General features: G+C 43.0%; 1 protein-coding gene across 2 annotated transcripts in view; it reads right to left on the bottom strand.

Annotated features, from left to right (window-relative positions):
* Window positions 1-12,939: 12,939 nt before the first annotated feature.
* mrpl23 (mitochondrial ribosomal protein L23) overlaps window positions 12,940-16,725 on the bottom strand; it is a 40,579-nt gene continuing 36,793 nt past the window's right edge. For both annotated transcript variants that reach the window (XM_083894086.1, XM_083894087.1), the window contains exon 5: window positions 12,940-13,937. In XM_083894086.1, the coding sequence (XP_083750212.1) occupies window positions 13,773-13,937 (165 nt within the window). In that variant the 3' untranslated portion in view covers window positions 12,940-13,772. The remainder of the gene's footprint in view (window positions 13,938-16,725) is intronic.

The raw sequence follows: 16,725 nt of genomic DNA, 5'->3' as shown, positions 1-16,725 counted from the left end.
CAGAATATGAAAACAAACTTATATATATATAAATTTAATTTACTTTATTTATTTACAAGTATATATATATGTTTTTTCTTTGTTTACTCCGAGTTTTTGCTACTTTTGTGTGGTGGGTCACAAATCACATATGGCCAGAGGCACAGCTTGTGAACAGGCAAGGCAGGCAAACTGCTTGTGGCCCCGAGCAGATAGGGGGCCCCCGACACTCGGAGCCTGAGGGCTGTTTTTACTGTTATGTGCAGTGACCAGTCACATCCCCGTCCCCCTTAAACAACAATGGGCGATTTGCAATGACATCTCAGTAGGATGTGCAATATCTATATTTTTAAATGGTACCCTGCTAAAATCACTTTCATACTGTGTAAATGTTTATATTTCTATTTTTATATACTGCAAAATTACATTTCACTCTGTGATATTTATATTCTATATGCTGCTAAAATCATATCTTACACTGTGATATTTATATTTCTATATTTCATATACTGTAAAAAAAAAAAAAAAAAAAAAAATTACATTTCATACTGTGGAAATAGTCTTATTTATTATTTTTTATACCCTGCTATGGGTCACGTCTCATAGAAATGCACTTTTTATATTTAAACCCTGCTACAGACCTGCTATTTCATATTGTGCAATAAGAATTTGATGGCTGTTTATCCTTTTAATGTAGTACGCTGCAACTGAAAACCCACCTCACGTTAACTAGGGTCACTTTTTCTTTTTAATGTCCTTGACCCATACTCTGGTTGTTGTTGTTGTTGTTGTTATTGTTCTTCGTTGTTAGCTGTATGCACTTTCAAGGTGAAAAGTAAATCTCGTTGTACAACTTGTATAATGACAATAAAGGCATTCTATTCTAAACCTCCCTAAAGGGGCCCCACCTCACGTTAACCTGTGTGACGTTATCGTTCTGCAAGTTGGAAAATGAAGAGGATTATTTGCAGTGTAATGCATATCTTTTTTTACTCAGTTCAGGTTTTTTTAGTTATTTACAGTATTTTATTGTTCTATATATTTATATTATTTTATAATGTGGGTTCTTTAAAATGTAATTATACATACATACATTTATATAGTTTTTTAAAAGCTATTTACAATATTTTGTTGTTGTTTACATTTATATTTTCACATACTTTTTAATTACAAGGTTTTTCCATGTTATTTCATTCATTTCAAAAAAAAATAAAAAATTAACTCAAACATTTTTCGTTGGTGTCAGATTATTTATAATCACATAATGGTGATGAACACTGGTTTGAAGGAAGGGCCCCCTGGGAATTTTTGCTTAGGGCCCCTACAGACTCTAGAATCGCCTCTGCATATGGCCACCCTGATTTCTAAAAATTGACAGTGGCATCAGCCATGGAATAACCCACACTTGTTAACCTCTTCTTCTCTTGGCTTTTCTCCTTAGGGGTCGCCACAATGGATTATTTCCAAGTTCAACCTGCGCTGTCCCTCGAATATGCTCATTTCTAATCCTATCCATCCTGATCTCTCCCAACAGAAATCTCAGCATCTTCAGCTCCACCACCTCCAGCTCCACCTCCTGTACTTAAGCCATACATCATAGCAGGTCTCGCTACCATACCTTTGCTGCTATCCTCCTGTCACACATCACCCCTGACACATCATTCACACCCAGGTATTCTGTCTTGCGCCTACTAACCCGGCTCCACCTGCACCCTACTCTTACTACAGTATTACAATAATATAATCTGCACACAACATAGTCCATGGAGACTCCTGCCTGACCATGAGCTAATCCCTGATGTAATCCCACCTTCGCCTTGAACCTATCCGCCTCACCACTGTCTCACTGTGCTCATGCATGTCCTGCACCACCCTCACACACTTCTCCGTCACTCCTCCTCATAAGATACCACAATTCCTCTCTTGGCACCCAATCATAAGCTTTCTCTATACATCCACAAAGACACAGCGCAACTCCCTCTGACCTTCTCTATACTTTCTCCACATCACATCAGTGGTACGCTTTCTTGGCATGAACCAACTGCTGCTCACTGATCACTTATTTCCTTAACCGAGCAACTCTTTCCCACATCTTCATGGTGTGGCTGATCAACGCTATACCTCTGTAATTACTGCATTATCGCCCTTGTACTTGACAAATTATTGTTAATATTATTGGTGTTGTATTATGTTATGCTATGTTACATTAGTCAACCTTTACTCAAATGGCACGACACAATGATGAAGACTGCAAGTGTCAGTTTCATTAGTTGTACCTAACCTCAAATCTTTTAAAATGGCTTTGGCAAACAGGGGTCAAGGCGTTTTTGAAGCTAATCTAATTGAAGCCATTGTACGACACCATGTTGACGTGTGGATTTATTATTTATTCAACCACATTAAGGGCAAGTGGCAAGTATTTTGTAACACGGTCGACAAAGGGGTTACTGATAAATGCAGAGGGTAGGGATTAGGACGCTAGTGGAACCCCTCAGACACTGCTATGCCCCACATACTGGGGAAAGCCCACTCCATTCCATCAAAAACTATTTACATAACTCCATGGAGAAAATTGGCCCATAGCAGTTAGCTTTTCCATGTGTGGCACACAGTAGAGGCGCTGTTACGATAATTGTCCTCTTACACGAGCAGAGTGCATATGCAGTACAGTATTTACAGTAAGAAAATAAAGACAGGAGGGATGGCGAGAGGGAGAGAGGGAAAGTGAAACAGAATGAGAGAGAGAAATAGAAAACTGCTGATCAGTAAGAAGAGTGGGGTTCCACGGATATCCCCCCAACACAAACACATCCAGTGTTGATTTTTGTCATTTTCTTGGCTCTGTAAAGTACAGTAGTTGGCAGAACAGTAAGCTCTCTATGGTTCGTATGACTGAATGTCATGGTCTTAGAGATGGCTTCCTGCTGCCTCAGCATTATGCCCTCTTCTCTCCCTCTGTGTTGACCCTTACCTACTCTCTCTCTTCCATACCCTTACCTCATTCCCTCATCCACCGTTTCTTCCAGTCCTCTCCTCTCTAATCCAGTTTACAAAACACTCGACCTGGGCCCAGTTGTGCTGCTTGCTACACCTACTGCCCAGCTGGCTTTCATTGTTCGCAATTAGAATCCGAGGCATGTTTTTGACAACAAGCGAACGTGTATACGTGCAAAACCTGCTCGCACATTTTTTTGCAGGCTTGCACGTGTCACTCGGGGGGTGCTAATGTATTCACACATCTGAGCATAAACATGCATTCTGTGCATTTCACAATCCACAGAAAATCAGTAAACAAGGGGGGGGGGGACCATGGATAGACATTGGTTTGAACAGGTCCAATTATTAAGAACAATCCATCAATATGCAGAGCAAGTCCTGGAGCAGGCTCAGTAGAAAAACATGGCGAAAAAAAGTGAAAGCAGAAAAAAAGTGGTTCTTACGAGGAGGGAGAGAAAAATCTGTCTTTACAATCCCCCTGTTTCGGCCTGCCAACTTTCTGCTGGCTGTTGGTAGTGCGGAAATGAGAGCGTGCTAGATTCTCCCCTCCCGAGAATAACACAAACCCCTCAAAGCTCAAATCAAACACACAATCCACGTCACAGGAAACCATTTTGAAGCGTAAAACCTCCCAATGGGAGCTCCATTTGAATGCTGCGGGTATGCGCTGCCTTGCTCGCCCCCTGTGCCTCCCCCTCTCCCCCCTCCCGCTCTCTCAAGGCTTCAACCACAACCTAACCCGAACCACACCACCTCTCAGACGACAAGACTCCCTTTTTCTCTCTCTCTCTTTCTCTTTCTCTTTCTCTCCCCACGCTCTCTCTCTCTCTCTTTGTCTCTCTTTCTATCTATCCATTCCTTCTTTTTACTCCCTTTTTCTTTGCTGTTTGTCTCTCTGACTGCAAAATCAACAATTTTAATTTCATCATCGATAGATAGATAGATAGATAGATAGATAGAGATAGATAGATAGATAGATAGATAGATACATACATACATACATACATACATACATACATACATACATACATACATACATACATACATACATACATACATGCGACCTTGAGTGTCTTGAAAGGCGCCTTAAATATAATGCACTATTATTATTATTATAATAGATAGATAGATAGATAGATAGATAGATAGATAGATAGATAGATAGATAGATAGATAGATAGATAGATAGATAGATAGATAGATAGATAGATAGATAGATAGATGTTGTGCTGATTCACATTTAGTTCAATCAGGTTAAAGGTCATTAACCAGTTCACGCTGCTGAAGCACTCAAATGACCTCTCCTGCAACAGGCAGTCCTCACCCCCCCTCCCCCCCCCCGCCCCCCTCCAATCTAACCACAGCCACTCGTAGCCCCAATCCTGCTCGACTTGCTTCTCTAACCTCTCCCCATCACCCCCCCCCCCCGTGCCTGGCAAATGAAACACGGAGGTCAGGGGGGCAGATGGGAGGCAATCACAGTAGTTTGTTTTGGCTCTCTTACCCCCCGACACCAAGTCTTTGGCTGTGCAGAAGCAATGCTGCCACCTTGCCTGCTTGCTGCCTGGGAAACAAACACATCCTTAATCACCCAGAGGCCCCTGTATTCGCCAAGGCCACACTAGTAGAGCCCCGTCTGACAAGCTCAGGCCCAGAAAAAGTTGAACTCCATCTGATGATCTCGGGTCATAGAAGTCAAGCTTTGACTACTGAACCTTGGCCGCATTAGCATCAGCCAGACAGTCAAATCCAGGTCACATTAGTGGAGTAACAGTGAAACAGTGCCAACAAGGACATGGTCTTCAGGCTCAGTGTCTCCTCGACTAAGGCCACTCTAATCAAGCTGTGATGGTCAAACCCAGGCCATGAGAGTCAAAGTCCGATGAATGAATTCAGGCCATAAAAGTCCAGATTAGCTGCCTGAAATCAAAGCAGGAAAGACGGATCTATCTTTGGCTGGGGCGAAACAGTTCTGTCATTATGTCGGCTAAGTGTTGGCGAACACTGCGATTGTCTGACGTAAGCACTGCGCAGCTGAGGGCTGGCACTGAAACAAGATGTAAGGCAGGAGAAAAGATGCTTTAAATGAGAGCCAGTGGCTAACAGCCATTTAGACCAGAGATGAGTTAAACAAACAGTCCTGTGCCATCTATCCCTCCTAATCCCTAAAACCAAGACCTAACCGATTCTAAATCTCATTATTTTTTTCTCTCTGTCCGTCCGTCTCTCACGACTTCACCTTCTCGGATATATTTTCCTAACCACGATTCCTAACCGCTCGCTCCTTTGCCGCACTTTCACCCTTCAGTCGGTCACGTACACGCAGTCTGAAGGATCGGGGTCAACAAATCGAACACACTCAAGTCTGAGAATGTGTTTGTGTAACTGTTTGTGTGTAAACAATAGGGGCACTAAAAAACCCCAGCCAGCATTTCTACAGCTTCCCCACCAATGTCTGTTTGACAATAAGAACTAAGGCGGTGCTCGAGATCTGTGTAATACTGTAAAACCACAGCATTCTCAGACTTTAAAGAATCCTTTCTGGGATATCTTATTAGCATGCACTGTATTAGTCCTACACACACAAACAGGCACACAGCTTTACACTCCGTCTCCACCAGGATGTTGGACAATTAACCTCGAGTCTCCGATCCCTGAAACAAAGAGATTAGATTGAGTTTGATTGTTGAGAGTCCTGATAAAGTAGAGAGCGATCTCGCTGAATGGAGGAAATGAATTCACCCAATCTCCAAGCCTCACGGTTCCCATGGTCTCTCTGTTCTTCCCCCCGAACTCTATTTCAAGTCAAGAGTGACCTGCAGGCACACGCGGAGCAAACGATAGACCCACTGATCCCCGTCCAAACCCACTGTGCAGCCAAGCGGCAGCTGGAGAACTGAGCAGGTACATGAAGAGCTGAGACCAGCCGGGTCTTCCAGGAAGTTCAGCATCAGAGATCAGTCTGTGTTATTGCCTTGGCAAAGCCTCCAGCCAGTACAATTCCATCAGAGAGGGATTCACTGACTGCACAAGTGCACATATGTGTATGTGTGCAGACCAGGGCTTAGTGCTCTGTGGTCCAGATGGGTGGCCAGGCCCCAGTTGATTTCTGTTATGTTAACCGAAGCCATTTGAACATTCTATCTCCGTCGATCTCTCCCTTATGCACTAAAACTAACTCTCGTTGGTCACGAGCTGTTCTTCTGTACGTGTCACTGTTGTTCAGTTGTTTAAAAATGCAAACGCGGCGCTGAACAGCTGGCAGGGACGGGGGGGACCACCCGGCTGGTAGAGCGGCATTGTGTTGACAGAAGATAAGCTGAAGTGGAGTGTCAGGAGAAATTCTTCCAGTGTTCCAGACAGACAAATGTGCTTAAGCTTCACAAACACATATGCCACAAAAGAAAAACAATGCCTGATAGCCCCTCCTCCTGTTGTTCACCACAAATAAATCTCTTAGCGCAAATACACAGATCAAAGACGCTGTCATCCCCATTTAGTGATGAAGGCTGGCATGTGCCATCTCCTTTTGTCGGGACTTCTAATTGATCCTAATTGATGTTGTAACAGACGACGACGGGAAGATCTCTGGAGGAGCACAGCGTTGGAAAAACAGCATTCCGTTTTTATTAGGGCACCAGTACTGCTGGAAACCCCAGAATTAGACATGGCTGGCTTGGATGTGTACGAACATGATGAAGCAATAAGATGCTTCACGCAAACCAGACCGGGACAAGATATTAACAAATTCTACAAACAGTGAAGGGAGAACTATTCAGACCTTAAACTAATGTTGGGAATACCACAGTAAGTAATAGCAGCAAAGTGTGGAGCTAATTATGTTGATCCAGTTGGGTTGATTATTTCAACAGAACGTTGCAGGGCTCGCAAATGTTTTGTACATATGTTTTCTTTAATCTGCAGAGCGTGAGTGTAACTAGCTGTCAAACTGCACATAGTTCCCTCAGCACCTCATTTAAATAACGTACAAGATCCTCAAAGGTGTATCACATGACGGAGTATTAGGGCCAAACTGAAGAGAAAACTATTTATTTTATCTATCTTTCAAGATAGAGATTTCTTAAAATAATTATCTAATGTATTATTATGATTATTAATAATAATCATAATAATAATAATAAATAGCAACAGATAGCCTGCAGTCGATAACCACCTGCCATTTCCTCCTCCAGTCCACAAAAGAGACAATTTTCTCCAAGTCTGTGTGATTCTGTCCTCCAAATTCTACAAATTCAGTCTCTTACACGATCTTTTCAAAATCCAGATGCTAAAGATAATGTGATGGTGATGTGACAAAAAGATTCAATATTTCTTGTAACGTCACTAAACGTCCCGCGTTTCTCCTGTTGACGCATGGTTTGCAGGTTCGATCATCTGCGCTTTAGCTTGAATAATAATTACGGCTTTATTCTCATAATATCATGACCTCCGACCCCGTTGTAGTGTTAAGGATAGTTCGCCGGTGAAAAATTAGATAATGCAGCTGAAGATTATTACTTACAACAAGTGGCAACAACTGTCCCATTGTGTGCTGTCATTGCATAAATTCAGCCAAACTATAAATACAGTTTGTCGACAGTACGGCTGTATTTTGGGAAAAATCTGGTACATATCTATATAAAGGGGCGATGATAGATTACATTGTGATATTTTGGGATACTATAAACGAGGCCATATGTTGCAATTTTATTCACCTTCCAACATTTGAGAAATTCTCATAGTAAAAAGAACAATGTTATCGGCATAAAAATATACCGTTTTTATTTTGTTTAGTGCGATGGAAAGAGAGGGAGAGAGTGAAATGGCTGAAGGCCTGCTGCCAACTAGCAGTCAGAGTCATAAATAGAACACAAAACCACTGTCAAGAATATTTTTGATATATCAATATAGCACTGTGAAGAATCAACGCAGCATCGTGCTATAAAACGGGATTTTTTTCTTTCTGTCTCGACATTTTCCTACACCCCCTAGTTGACAGTCAACATGTCGAATTGCAGTAAAATAAACTCAGAAGCAGCTTTAATGTGTAAATAATAGTGTGATTTGAAACTGTAAAGTCTCTCTGAGAATGTCTTAAATGTCTACGAAATGAAACGGAACATTGGATTATTGCAATTTTGTTTGCATGGAGCTGGAAATTGCACAAAAACAGCGTGTGCTTTATTAACTGTATACCAAACAAAAGCAGCTCAGTAAATGCTTTAAAAAAAACACACACACACATTAACAGCCAGTTCACGTTTTTTTTTCTTCTACAATGTCCTCCTTCAGTTGTTCCTCCTGGACACGAGCCAGCAAGTGTATAGATGTAAGTACAGTATGACCATGTGTGAGGGGCCACACCAGGGTGCGTTTTATGTGTGCGAGTCGTTCACAAGGAGGCATGGACACGACCATTAGACCATCGTGTGTGTGTGTGTGTGTCTCTTTCTTTGTGTGCGCAGTAAATTCTTGGAAAAAAGGAAGATGTTAGGGTTTTTACATGTAAGGGTGCGTACAGTACATGGACACACAAGGAAGACACACACACACACACACAGGCACATACAGTATATACACACACACACACACACACTTATGGGGTGACAGAGTGCACTGGCTGAGCTCAGATGAACCAATGGCAACCTGGGGAAGGAGGAATGTGTATGGCGCTAGTCCAAAAGAGGCCGTCAGAATCCTCAGCAGGCAGCCTCGGTTGTCTTAGTGAACAAAAGTGTGAGTGGGTGGGAGTCTGAGCATCTGCACAAGAGGCTGGTAGGGGTAGTAATCGTGTAACGTTATGAGTTTGTGCAATTTTGCAGAAAGCTGGCGATGAATTGTGTGAACGTATGGTGCAAAAAAAAACGCTTTAATGTTCACTTGTCAGACAACAAACTGTTTACACACACTCTCTTGCTTTATTGCAGTCATGCACGACCACCCCTTCATATCTGACCATGGAGTGATGAGATAAGGTGCGACTGCTTGCATCTCTCGCCTGCTAAAATTCCTTAACAGCTGCAGGATGCAGTGAAGCATCTGCAGGCGAGCGGTCGGTCAATGCTGGCAGCAGAGGAGATGTGTCCCCGAGGGGGGTGGGGGGGGGGAGCAACAGAGAGCCGAGGAGGACACTTTACTACACACCAGCACTCATCCCAAAAACACAGCATGATGTCATGCAGATTCCAAACATGGACTGCAGTAGCAGAAACAGGGTCATGTGTGCACTTGACTAATGCACAACTGAGCGAGAAAAAGGGGGGGGGGAAGGAGAGAGGAGAGAAAAAAGAAGAAGAAGAAGAAGAAGAAAAGCGAAGGGGTGGCTTAAAATATTCAACCCCCCTTCCATTAACCAGCCATGTAGGGATGAGCACACAACCTGCACTGTACTGTAAGAGAGAGAGATAGTGCACCGTGGGAGTAGACCTCTTTCATCCAGTAGCCCTTAAATCCAGCTCAGCATTTTCTCAGTGATGTCATCTCTTCTTTCCCCTCTCACTTCACCATCACCTCCATCCATCCTCTCTGAGCGTTTTTTCTGCGTCTCGCACGCACATTCCCGCCTCCCCTCTGCAAACGCTCGTCGTGCGATGCATCGCAATAAAACTGTACCGTGCCACGTCTTTTTCCACCACACGTCGGTCCTTAAATAAATGGAATGGAGCTGCCGACAGTCGTCCCCAGTTCAGCTGAAATTGGGTGTGTGGGGCACAGTCACACAAGGTCATGTAACAGGGGGGAGGAACAGTGCTTTAACAGGTGAAATGGCTACCCCAGCTGTTTGGACAGGGCCAAACGTGGGGGGGATGAGCATGAAGAGAACATGGAGTGGAGGGCGAGAGGAAGGGAAAATACTATTTAGCAGTCATTATTTTTTTACAGCAGTGAACTTGGTGCAGTATAATGCTTACTGAAGAAAAATCTAAAAAAGACTTCCATTAGGGAATACACTGACAAGTCTGCACTCAGCTTTGGGACTTCAGGGCTGAGCGCACTGCAGGAGACAGCAATCTGGCTGCTCTCTGCCAGCAAAGACTGGTCTGATCTGCTCTCCTGGGAGTTCCACACACACCTGCTTACGTAAACCCAAAGTTGTCCTGAAAGGCCTTCTTCTTCATCGCTGAAATTCTTCTTCATGTTGGAAAAGTCCAATTTTAATCATGAACACTTTAGATGCAAAGAGAGACAAAGCGTGTCTGCTTAGGCATTTTCTCAGTCATTTGTAGGAGATCATCAATACAAATGTGTTAACATTACATTTCCACATATACTCCTTGTTCCAGATTCCCAATTTAAAGGTGAAGTAAGTAGTTTATAGTGACATCTAGAGGAGAGTCTGAAATTTACAACAAAGAACTGCTCCTCTGCTCACCCCCTCCCTTCCCTGAGCGCTACGGTATCCGCAGCTGGTCAAATGTCGTCCTCGTCGTCTTTCTCCGTGTCAGCAGATGAGGTTCGTGAGGAGAGGGAGAGGGCGAGCTACCGCGGCCGTAGCAGACGAAGCGGAGAGAGTGGAGGCGGGACTTCCGCTACAAGTAAAGCGACGCTTGATTTGTTCTCTCGCGTTTGTCCTTACAGGCTCCCGTAGAAACATGGCGTCTCGCTGCTAACAGTGACAATGCAACCGCGGCCCGCGACCATGTTATTTTACATGACTTTTTGAAACACTACGAAAATGAAACAAAAACTATTATACAGCGACTAGACAATGCAGGAGCACATAATATGTATAAAAAAAGTGGATTTTGGGTTATATAAACCCATAAATACTACACAGTGTCCCTTTAAAGGTACAGTGTGTACATTTAGCAGCTGTATAGCCATCATAGAAACGACGTAGCCTTCTGTTAGCATCAACACTCGAAGGATGTTTTGCTTGTCAATTGTTGGTTATTGTAAAAACCATGGTGGTCCAAAATGGCGGCCACTATAGAGCTGACCCCTAATATAAATAAATAACAAATAATGAAAAACAACAAATTAATACAATCACATCACTGCGCTCTCATGAAAGAATAATAAAGAATAAACTATTTCCTTTCATTTCACCCAGATTTTTCAGCAGCGTTGTGGCCGTTCTCTTCAGAGTTCACGAAAGAACAAAAAAAAACAAAAAACAATACACAGACTCTATCTAAACTCATAAATAAGGAGCTTCCTGCTGATGTACGCAGTGAGCTCAGGGTCACTGGTTTCCCCCCTGCAGCAAAGTGAGGTGCTGGATAATGGAAAGGAAAAAGTGGAAAAGTCCTGAGTCTTTCTCAGGATAAGTGACCATGACTCTGCCCATACTTTATCAGAATGACTGCAGCATTCCTCTCAGCCTTCAGTGAAGATCACCGTCATTGCACGGCTGCAGCTTCCCACGCTGCTAATCAGCTCAAACACGTGGTTGTCTTTTAAAGGCGGGGACGGCGAGAGTAGATTAGGACACTTTTTTAACGTATAAATTGGTCACGTCTCCCAAATTTTGGGGGGAATTTGATTGAGAACTTTTTTTTTACACTACACAGCCTCAAAAGTGTAGCGGGAAAACACTGCATTGTGGGATCAAACCGCTGTTCTCTGGGAAGAGAAACAATCATTTGTTTTATTCAAGTCCAAACACTACGTAACTCTGGCAGGTCCTCCACAGATGTTAGCACTTAAAAATCAAAGTCTATGCTTCTTCAGCTCATGTAACATTTTTATTGATTAGAATTATAACCCAAATTATATTGTCAGTGCAACTATTATCATGGGGAAAAATCCAATCATAAATCTGTGTTTTATTTTAAGTACAATTTAAATGATTTTACTTTGACTCGGAGAGCGGTCTGTTAAGGAAGGATCGTGTTGCAACAAATCTATTGATCCACGGCTTTCATCGTTTAACTCCTTCCACCCCCGTACTGTTTTTGTTTTTCAGTTTATTAGCCGTTGCTGATTAACTGTTCTTTCAAAACCGCTAAAATGACTAAGCGACATTTATGTGTATGAGCAAGACATGATCTCATTAGCCAAATGTCTGAGCATTATAAAATTTGTCATCATTCTCACTTTAAGTAGCAGTTTTCAAAAGTGTGAGACAAAAGCACTGTCAACAGGCCTTAAACAGTGGGGTAATAGCAGCATCTTTAATGCCTGTTTGACGATATAAAATGTCTGCTGCTGATTTTGTGAAGTGTATCTGAGTTTATAGGGAACAGGGTATCCTCCTGAAAAGGAACAGACGGAGAACAGGGACAGATTATTGCTTGGCAAACACCAGCACTTTGATTTCCCAACTTCCATGTGGGGTCTGTTCGACAACGAATTTGGTCTCCTTCTCTTGTTTGTGAAGCAGCTGTTTCTCTACATGGTCGGACTGGGCAACGGAGAGAAGCAGAGGGAAAAAAAAAAAAAAAAAAAGTGAAAACACGGCAGAGACAGAGGAAGAAATGGAGAGGCTGTGTTAACGGGAGGCTTGATTTGTTCCAAATCAGATTGCTTTATAGCAACGCAGGGGGTGAATGGTTCCAGGCAGCAGACAATGGGCCAACAGGTTCAATATTGACATTCTCCTTAGTGATAGACGAGTTGGCTGGGTGAGGTCAGGGACTGGACCTTTGTAATAGCCAGCCAACATTAGCGGTCACGGCTGGGGGACACTTACTGTAACCTTGGCCTCTCAGTATAATGGAGGGTCTGAGTGAGCCCGGGAGAGGTCCCTCCCCTTTATGGGCCTCATTACCGTAAGAGAGCTCAGTCCTCCATTGGCCCGACTTAGAACACAGATCATTACTTCTTCAAAACAGCTACCAGACCACATTGGCACACGCGCAGGCCAGCTTGTGTGGCAAACAAAGTCTCCGAGTGCCAGTTGTTGAGTGCAGCAGCCGTGGGAGATGAGGCGAGGAAAGCACAAGAAAAAAAGTATGCAGAGCGCTTTTGGACAAGTGACCGTTTATTAGTTCTTATTCCAACAGCACTTACAGTTCGACCGATTCACTGGCAGAGCTCCGCATCCTAGTCAAACACACACACGCACGCACACCGACACTGAACACACTCTTTTGCTGCCACAATATAATAAAACACTTGAGCAAATTCCATGTCACTGCTTGCTGAAACAACATCTCAATTGTTGTTTACTTAAAGTGGTCAATTAATTTGAGGCAAACTCATAAAAAGGGGGTAAGGATGTGGGTTGCCCGTGTCGGCTGATCCAACTGGCCAAGATTCAGGGCTCGTAGGGACGTGACACTGTAGGGCTCCCCAGTGAGGGGCAGGACGGGGACACGCAGACAGAAGGACAAGAGAGGGAACAGACGAGAGGGGAAAAGCTCAATTCTGAGGGGGAAAGCGGGACATGCTAAGGTACAGGTGCTAAAGGTGAGACGTAAAAAAAAAAGAAAAAAAAAAAGGAGGTGGAAGAATGGAAGGGGGGGGCGAAAAAGAAGAGGTCATCTGAGGTGATGCAGAGTCTGTACGGTGGGCTGTTTTCATGAAAGATGGAGCAGGGCCACTCTCCTCCTCCTGTGATTCTGTTCTGGCTCTAGTTACTGGACTGGAGCCTTGCAAACGCTCTCTCTCTCTCTCTCTCTCTCTCTCTCACACACACACACACACACGCACGCACACGTACGACCGTACACACACACACACGAGCAAAACACATGTCGCTGGCCTCCCACGCAGAAGCCCATTCTTTACTACATACTTGCGTTTCTTACAGAAATAGAAGTGACGTCACAATATGGCATTGTAAACCAATACATGATGACAAAACCCCCCCGCGCACATACACGCATAGAGTTCTCGGTCAGAAGGCCATCTCAAAGTCCGAACCACTCGGTGACCCCTCCTCTCCTGGGGTCGGGTTTCTGCCTCTGCTTCTCATCCTCCATGAACTTGTCCTGCATTTCTTCCACGGAACCCGGCTCTGGCTTCGAGTCCTTTTCCGGGAAGATATCAGGGAAGGTGAACGTCTGGCCTTGGGCCTGGAGAGACAAAAAGTAAAAAAAAAAAAAAATCAATAAGGAAATAAATCATCATGCTCCTGTCTGTTCACAGGGGGAAAAAACAGTTGCTTTTTTATCGACTTCAAATAATTTTTCTTCCACAATTTTTTTTTTAAACAGTATTTTTCCTCCTACCATTTTTACTGAGATACTGATTTGGAATTCAGGACACAGTTTCTCCCAATTCCTCTTCCAGTTACACAAACACTCTCTTTCTCTCTGGCATTCAATTTCTCCAACTCTCCCACATTTAATCTCTCTCCATTTCTCTGGTCTTGATTTATTCAGAGGGAAAGGATGGTATCCATTATTTATTCCATACCAACCCATCTCTGGCCATAGCTAATGCACCACTGGGCCAAACGTAAGTCTGTGTCAGGCGGCTGTAGAGTACAGTACAGTACATTACAGTACACTCACATGTAGGCTTGCATGCCCATAAAGGAAAAAAAAAATAAAACATAGGTCAGTGGGTGCAGGCACACGCACACACAGTAGTAGATCCAGTATTGAATAGATACTGGCTACTGGTCCCACATTAGTCAATACAAGTATTAATGTCTGGATCAGTGGCGGTTGCTGGTCTTTGAAACAGGGGAAGCTCATTTCAGTTCCAGTTATTTATCCATAAATTCTGCCCTCTGTTCCTTTTGTAGTAAATGATCCGTGTCACGTCAGACGACCTGTGATAAACACCTGCTTCTGCTAGTGTAACCAGTTTATTGTTGCGTTGTGAAGAATTCGCCATACGATGAATATCTTTTGGAGGCCGTCTCCGTTTATTTGTGACATGAGGCAAATAAAAGAAACTCCCAGTTTCCACAGGAACACATGCCCTCTATAAAATAAAAATAAGTACAGCGTGTTTAGCATGAAAACCTCCATAATGTGCGTAACGACAAAGCTAAACTATACGGAAATAACACAAGCACACGTCGCGTACTGTAAAGAGCCAACACTGAGAATCTCAGAAAACACAAATACAGCACTTCATAAACACGAGGCAGCTCAGCATGTTTGAGCAAAGCTAACTTCTAACTGCAGCGTCCTCTTTGCAGCCTCCTAATTCCAAACAAAAGCTGAACCTAACACTTAATACAGTGTGTCGCTACCGACTCCAGATGTTGTCATTATGTTTTAAGAACTTAAACATTATTATGCTAAATAATTCCAGAGATGACAGTCAAGCCGCAGCCACAGATGTCAGCCTATAAACAAAGGGAAGTACAGTGGAGTCATCATCAGGTTTAAACCCTGCCCTCTGGTGGTTAGAAGTACACTGTTCACTCACAGCTCTGCATCACAGCAACACCAAATTATGGAGAAATATCAATATCAATACGTATTGGTACCGTTATGCTGTAGCGACATCAGATACCCATCTCTGCACAAACACAGCAGATACATTTTCCTTTTGCCGCCGCCGCCATTGGACACCTGGCCGTCACCGTTACCAGTCTCTTCCTTCAAATCAAAAAAAGTGTGATGATGAAACTACTTTCATCGTCTGTGTCACTGCGTGTGTGTGTGTGTGTTTGGATCGCGAGGAAAACTGTTAATCAGCACAAACGCTCCGAAAAGTGATTTATGGTCAGCGATGCTGTCGTCTACAAACAAACAAACAGCAGCTTCCGCTTGACAAATATCCACATGCCTTTATATGACTCATACACATCTCAATTGTTTGATAAAGAGACCTATCACTGTTAAATGAATTGCTTCCATGAACACAATTGTCAATCAAGTACTCTGTCTAAATATGCGAAATGCTTAGTTTGGGGCCAGAGAGCGTAGGCGTTAAGGAATGGTCTGGCTCTGATGTGAATGTTACTTTGTCTGTCTGCAACCCCCAAAATACCAAGAGAAACATGCATATAATTACCACATAGCATGGTTTAATTCCCAAAGGGGGGGACACACAACATGAAGCTCACTCAGCCAAAGATGCAGATGCAGTTGGCCTCGTCTACTCTACTTGACTGGGACAACCTACAGCGGGAGCCTCAGCTGTTATTACTGTGTTTATACTTGTGCCTATCAGAGGTGGAAAAAGTACTAAAATATTGTACTCAAGTAAAAGTACCAATACTTTAATGAAATATTACTCAAGTAGAAGTAAAAGTAGTCATCTGAAAATGTAAACAGTAGTTCATTTGAAATGTACTTTAAGTAAAAGTTACTTAGGTACTTTGTGTGGGGTGCGAGGGTAGTAGAAATATGACAAGGGGTCAGAAATCCAAAACTATTTTGGAGCTCACGCGCCCGGCGCGACACAGGATATTACGCCAGTGCTGGTGCTAATCACATCATCATTCGTCTGGTTCTGGTGTATATTTTCCCCCTGTAGGTCTTCATTGTGCTGAATTTTTATTTTTACTCAGAAACAGATAGGATTTATAAAGTAACTAAGTACAATACTTGAGTCAATACGTACTCGAGTAAAATACAAAATCCTGATTTTAAATTGTACTTAAAAAAAAAATAAAAATACACAAAAAAAGTATTCAATACAGTAACTTGAGTAAATGTATTTCGTTACCTCTGGTGCCTATATACATATGTATGCTCAGGTGCATGCTTTTTTTGTGTTTGTTTCACTTTTGGCTTGAACTAGTCCATTTATGTAACACATAAAAAAAACATCAAGTTTTCAGATTAGACAAAGGAAATAATTACTCGGTGCTCAGCAGCTGAGTGGATACACGCTAGTAAAAGTCACTCACACAAGTTATTTGATACCCGGATGACATGGAGTTTGTGGCTCCAA

The sequence above is a fragment of the Microchirus variegatus genome (assembly GCF_963457635.1).
Source record: "Microchirus variegatus genome assembly, chromosome: 8".
NCBI classification, from domain to species: Eukaryota; Metazoa; Chordata; class Actinopteri; order Pleuronectiformes; family Soleidae; genus Microchirus; species Microchirus variegatus.
The sequence above is the reverse complement of the archived record's forward strand: the minus strand, read 5'-3'. Positions and strand labels throughout refer to the sequence as shown.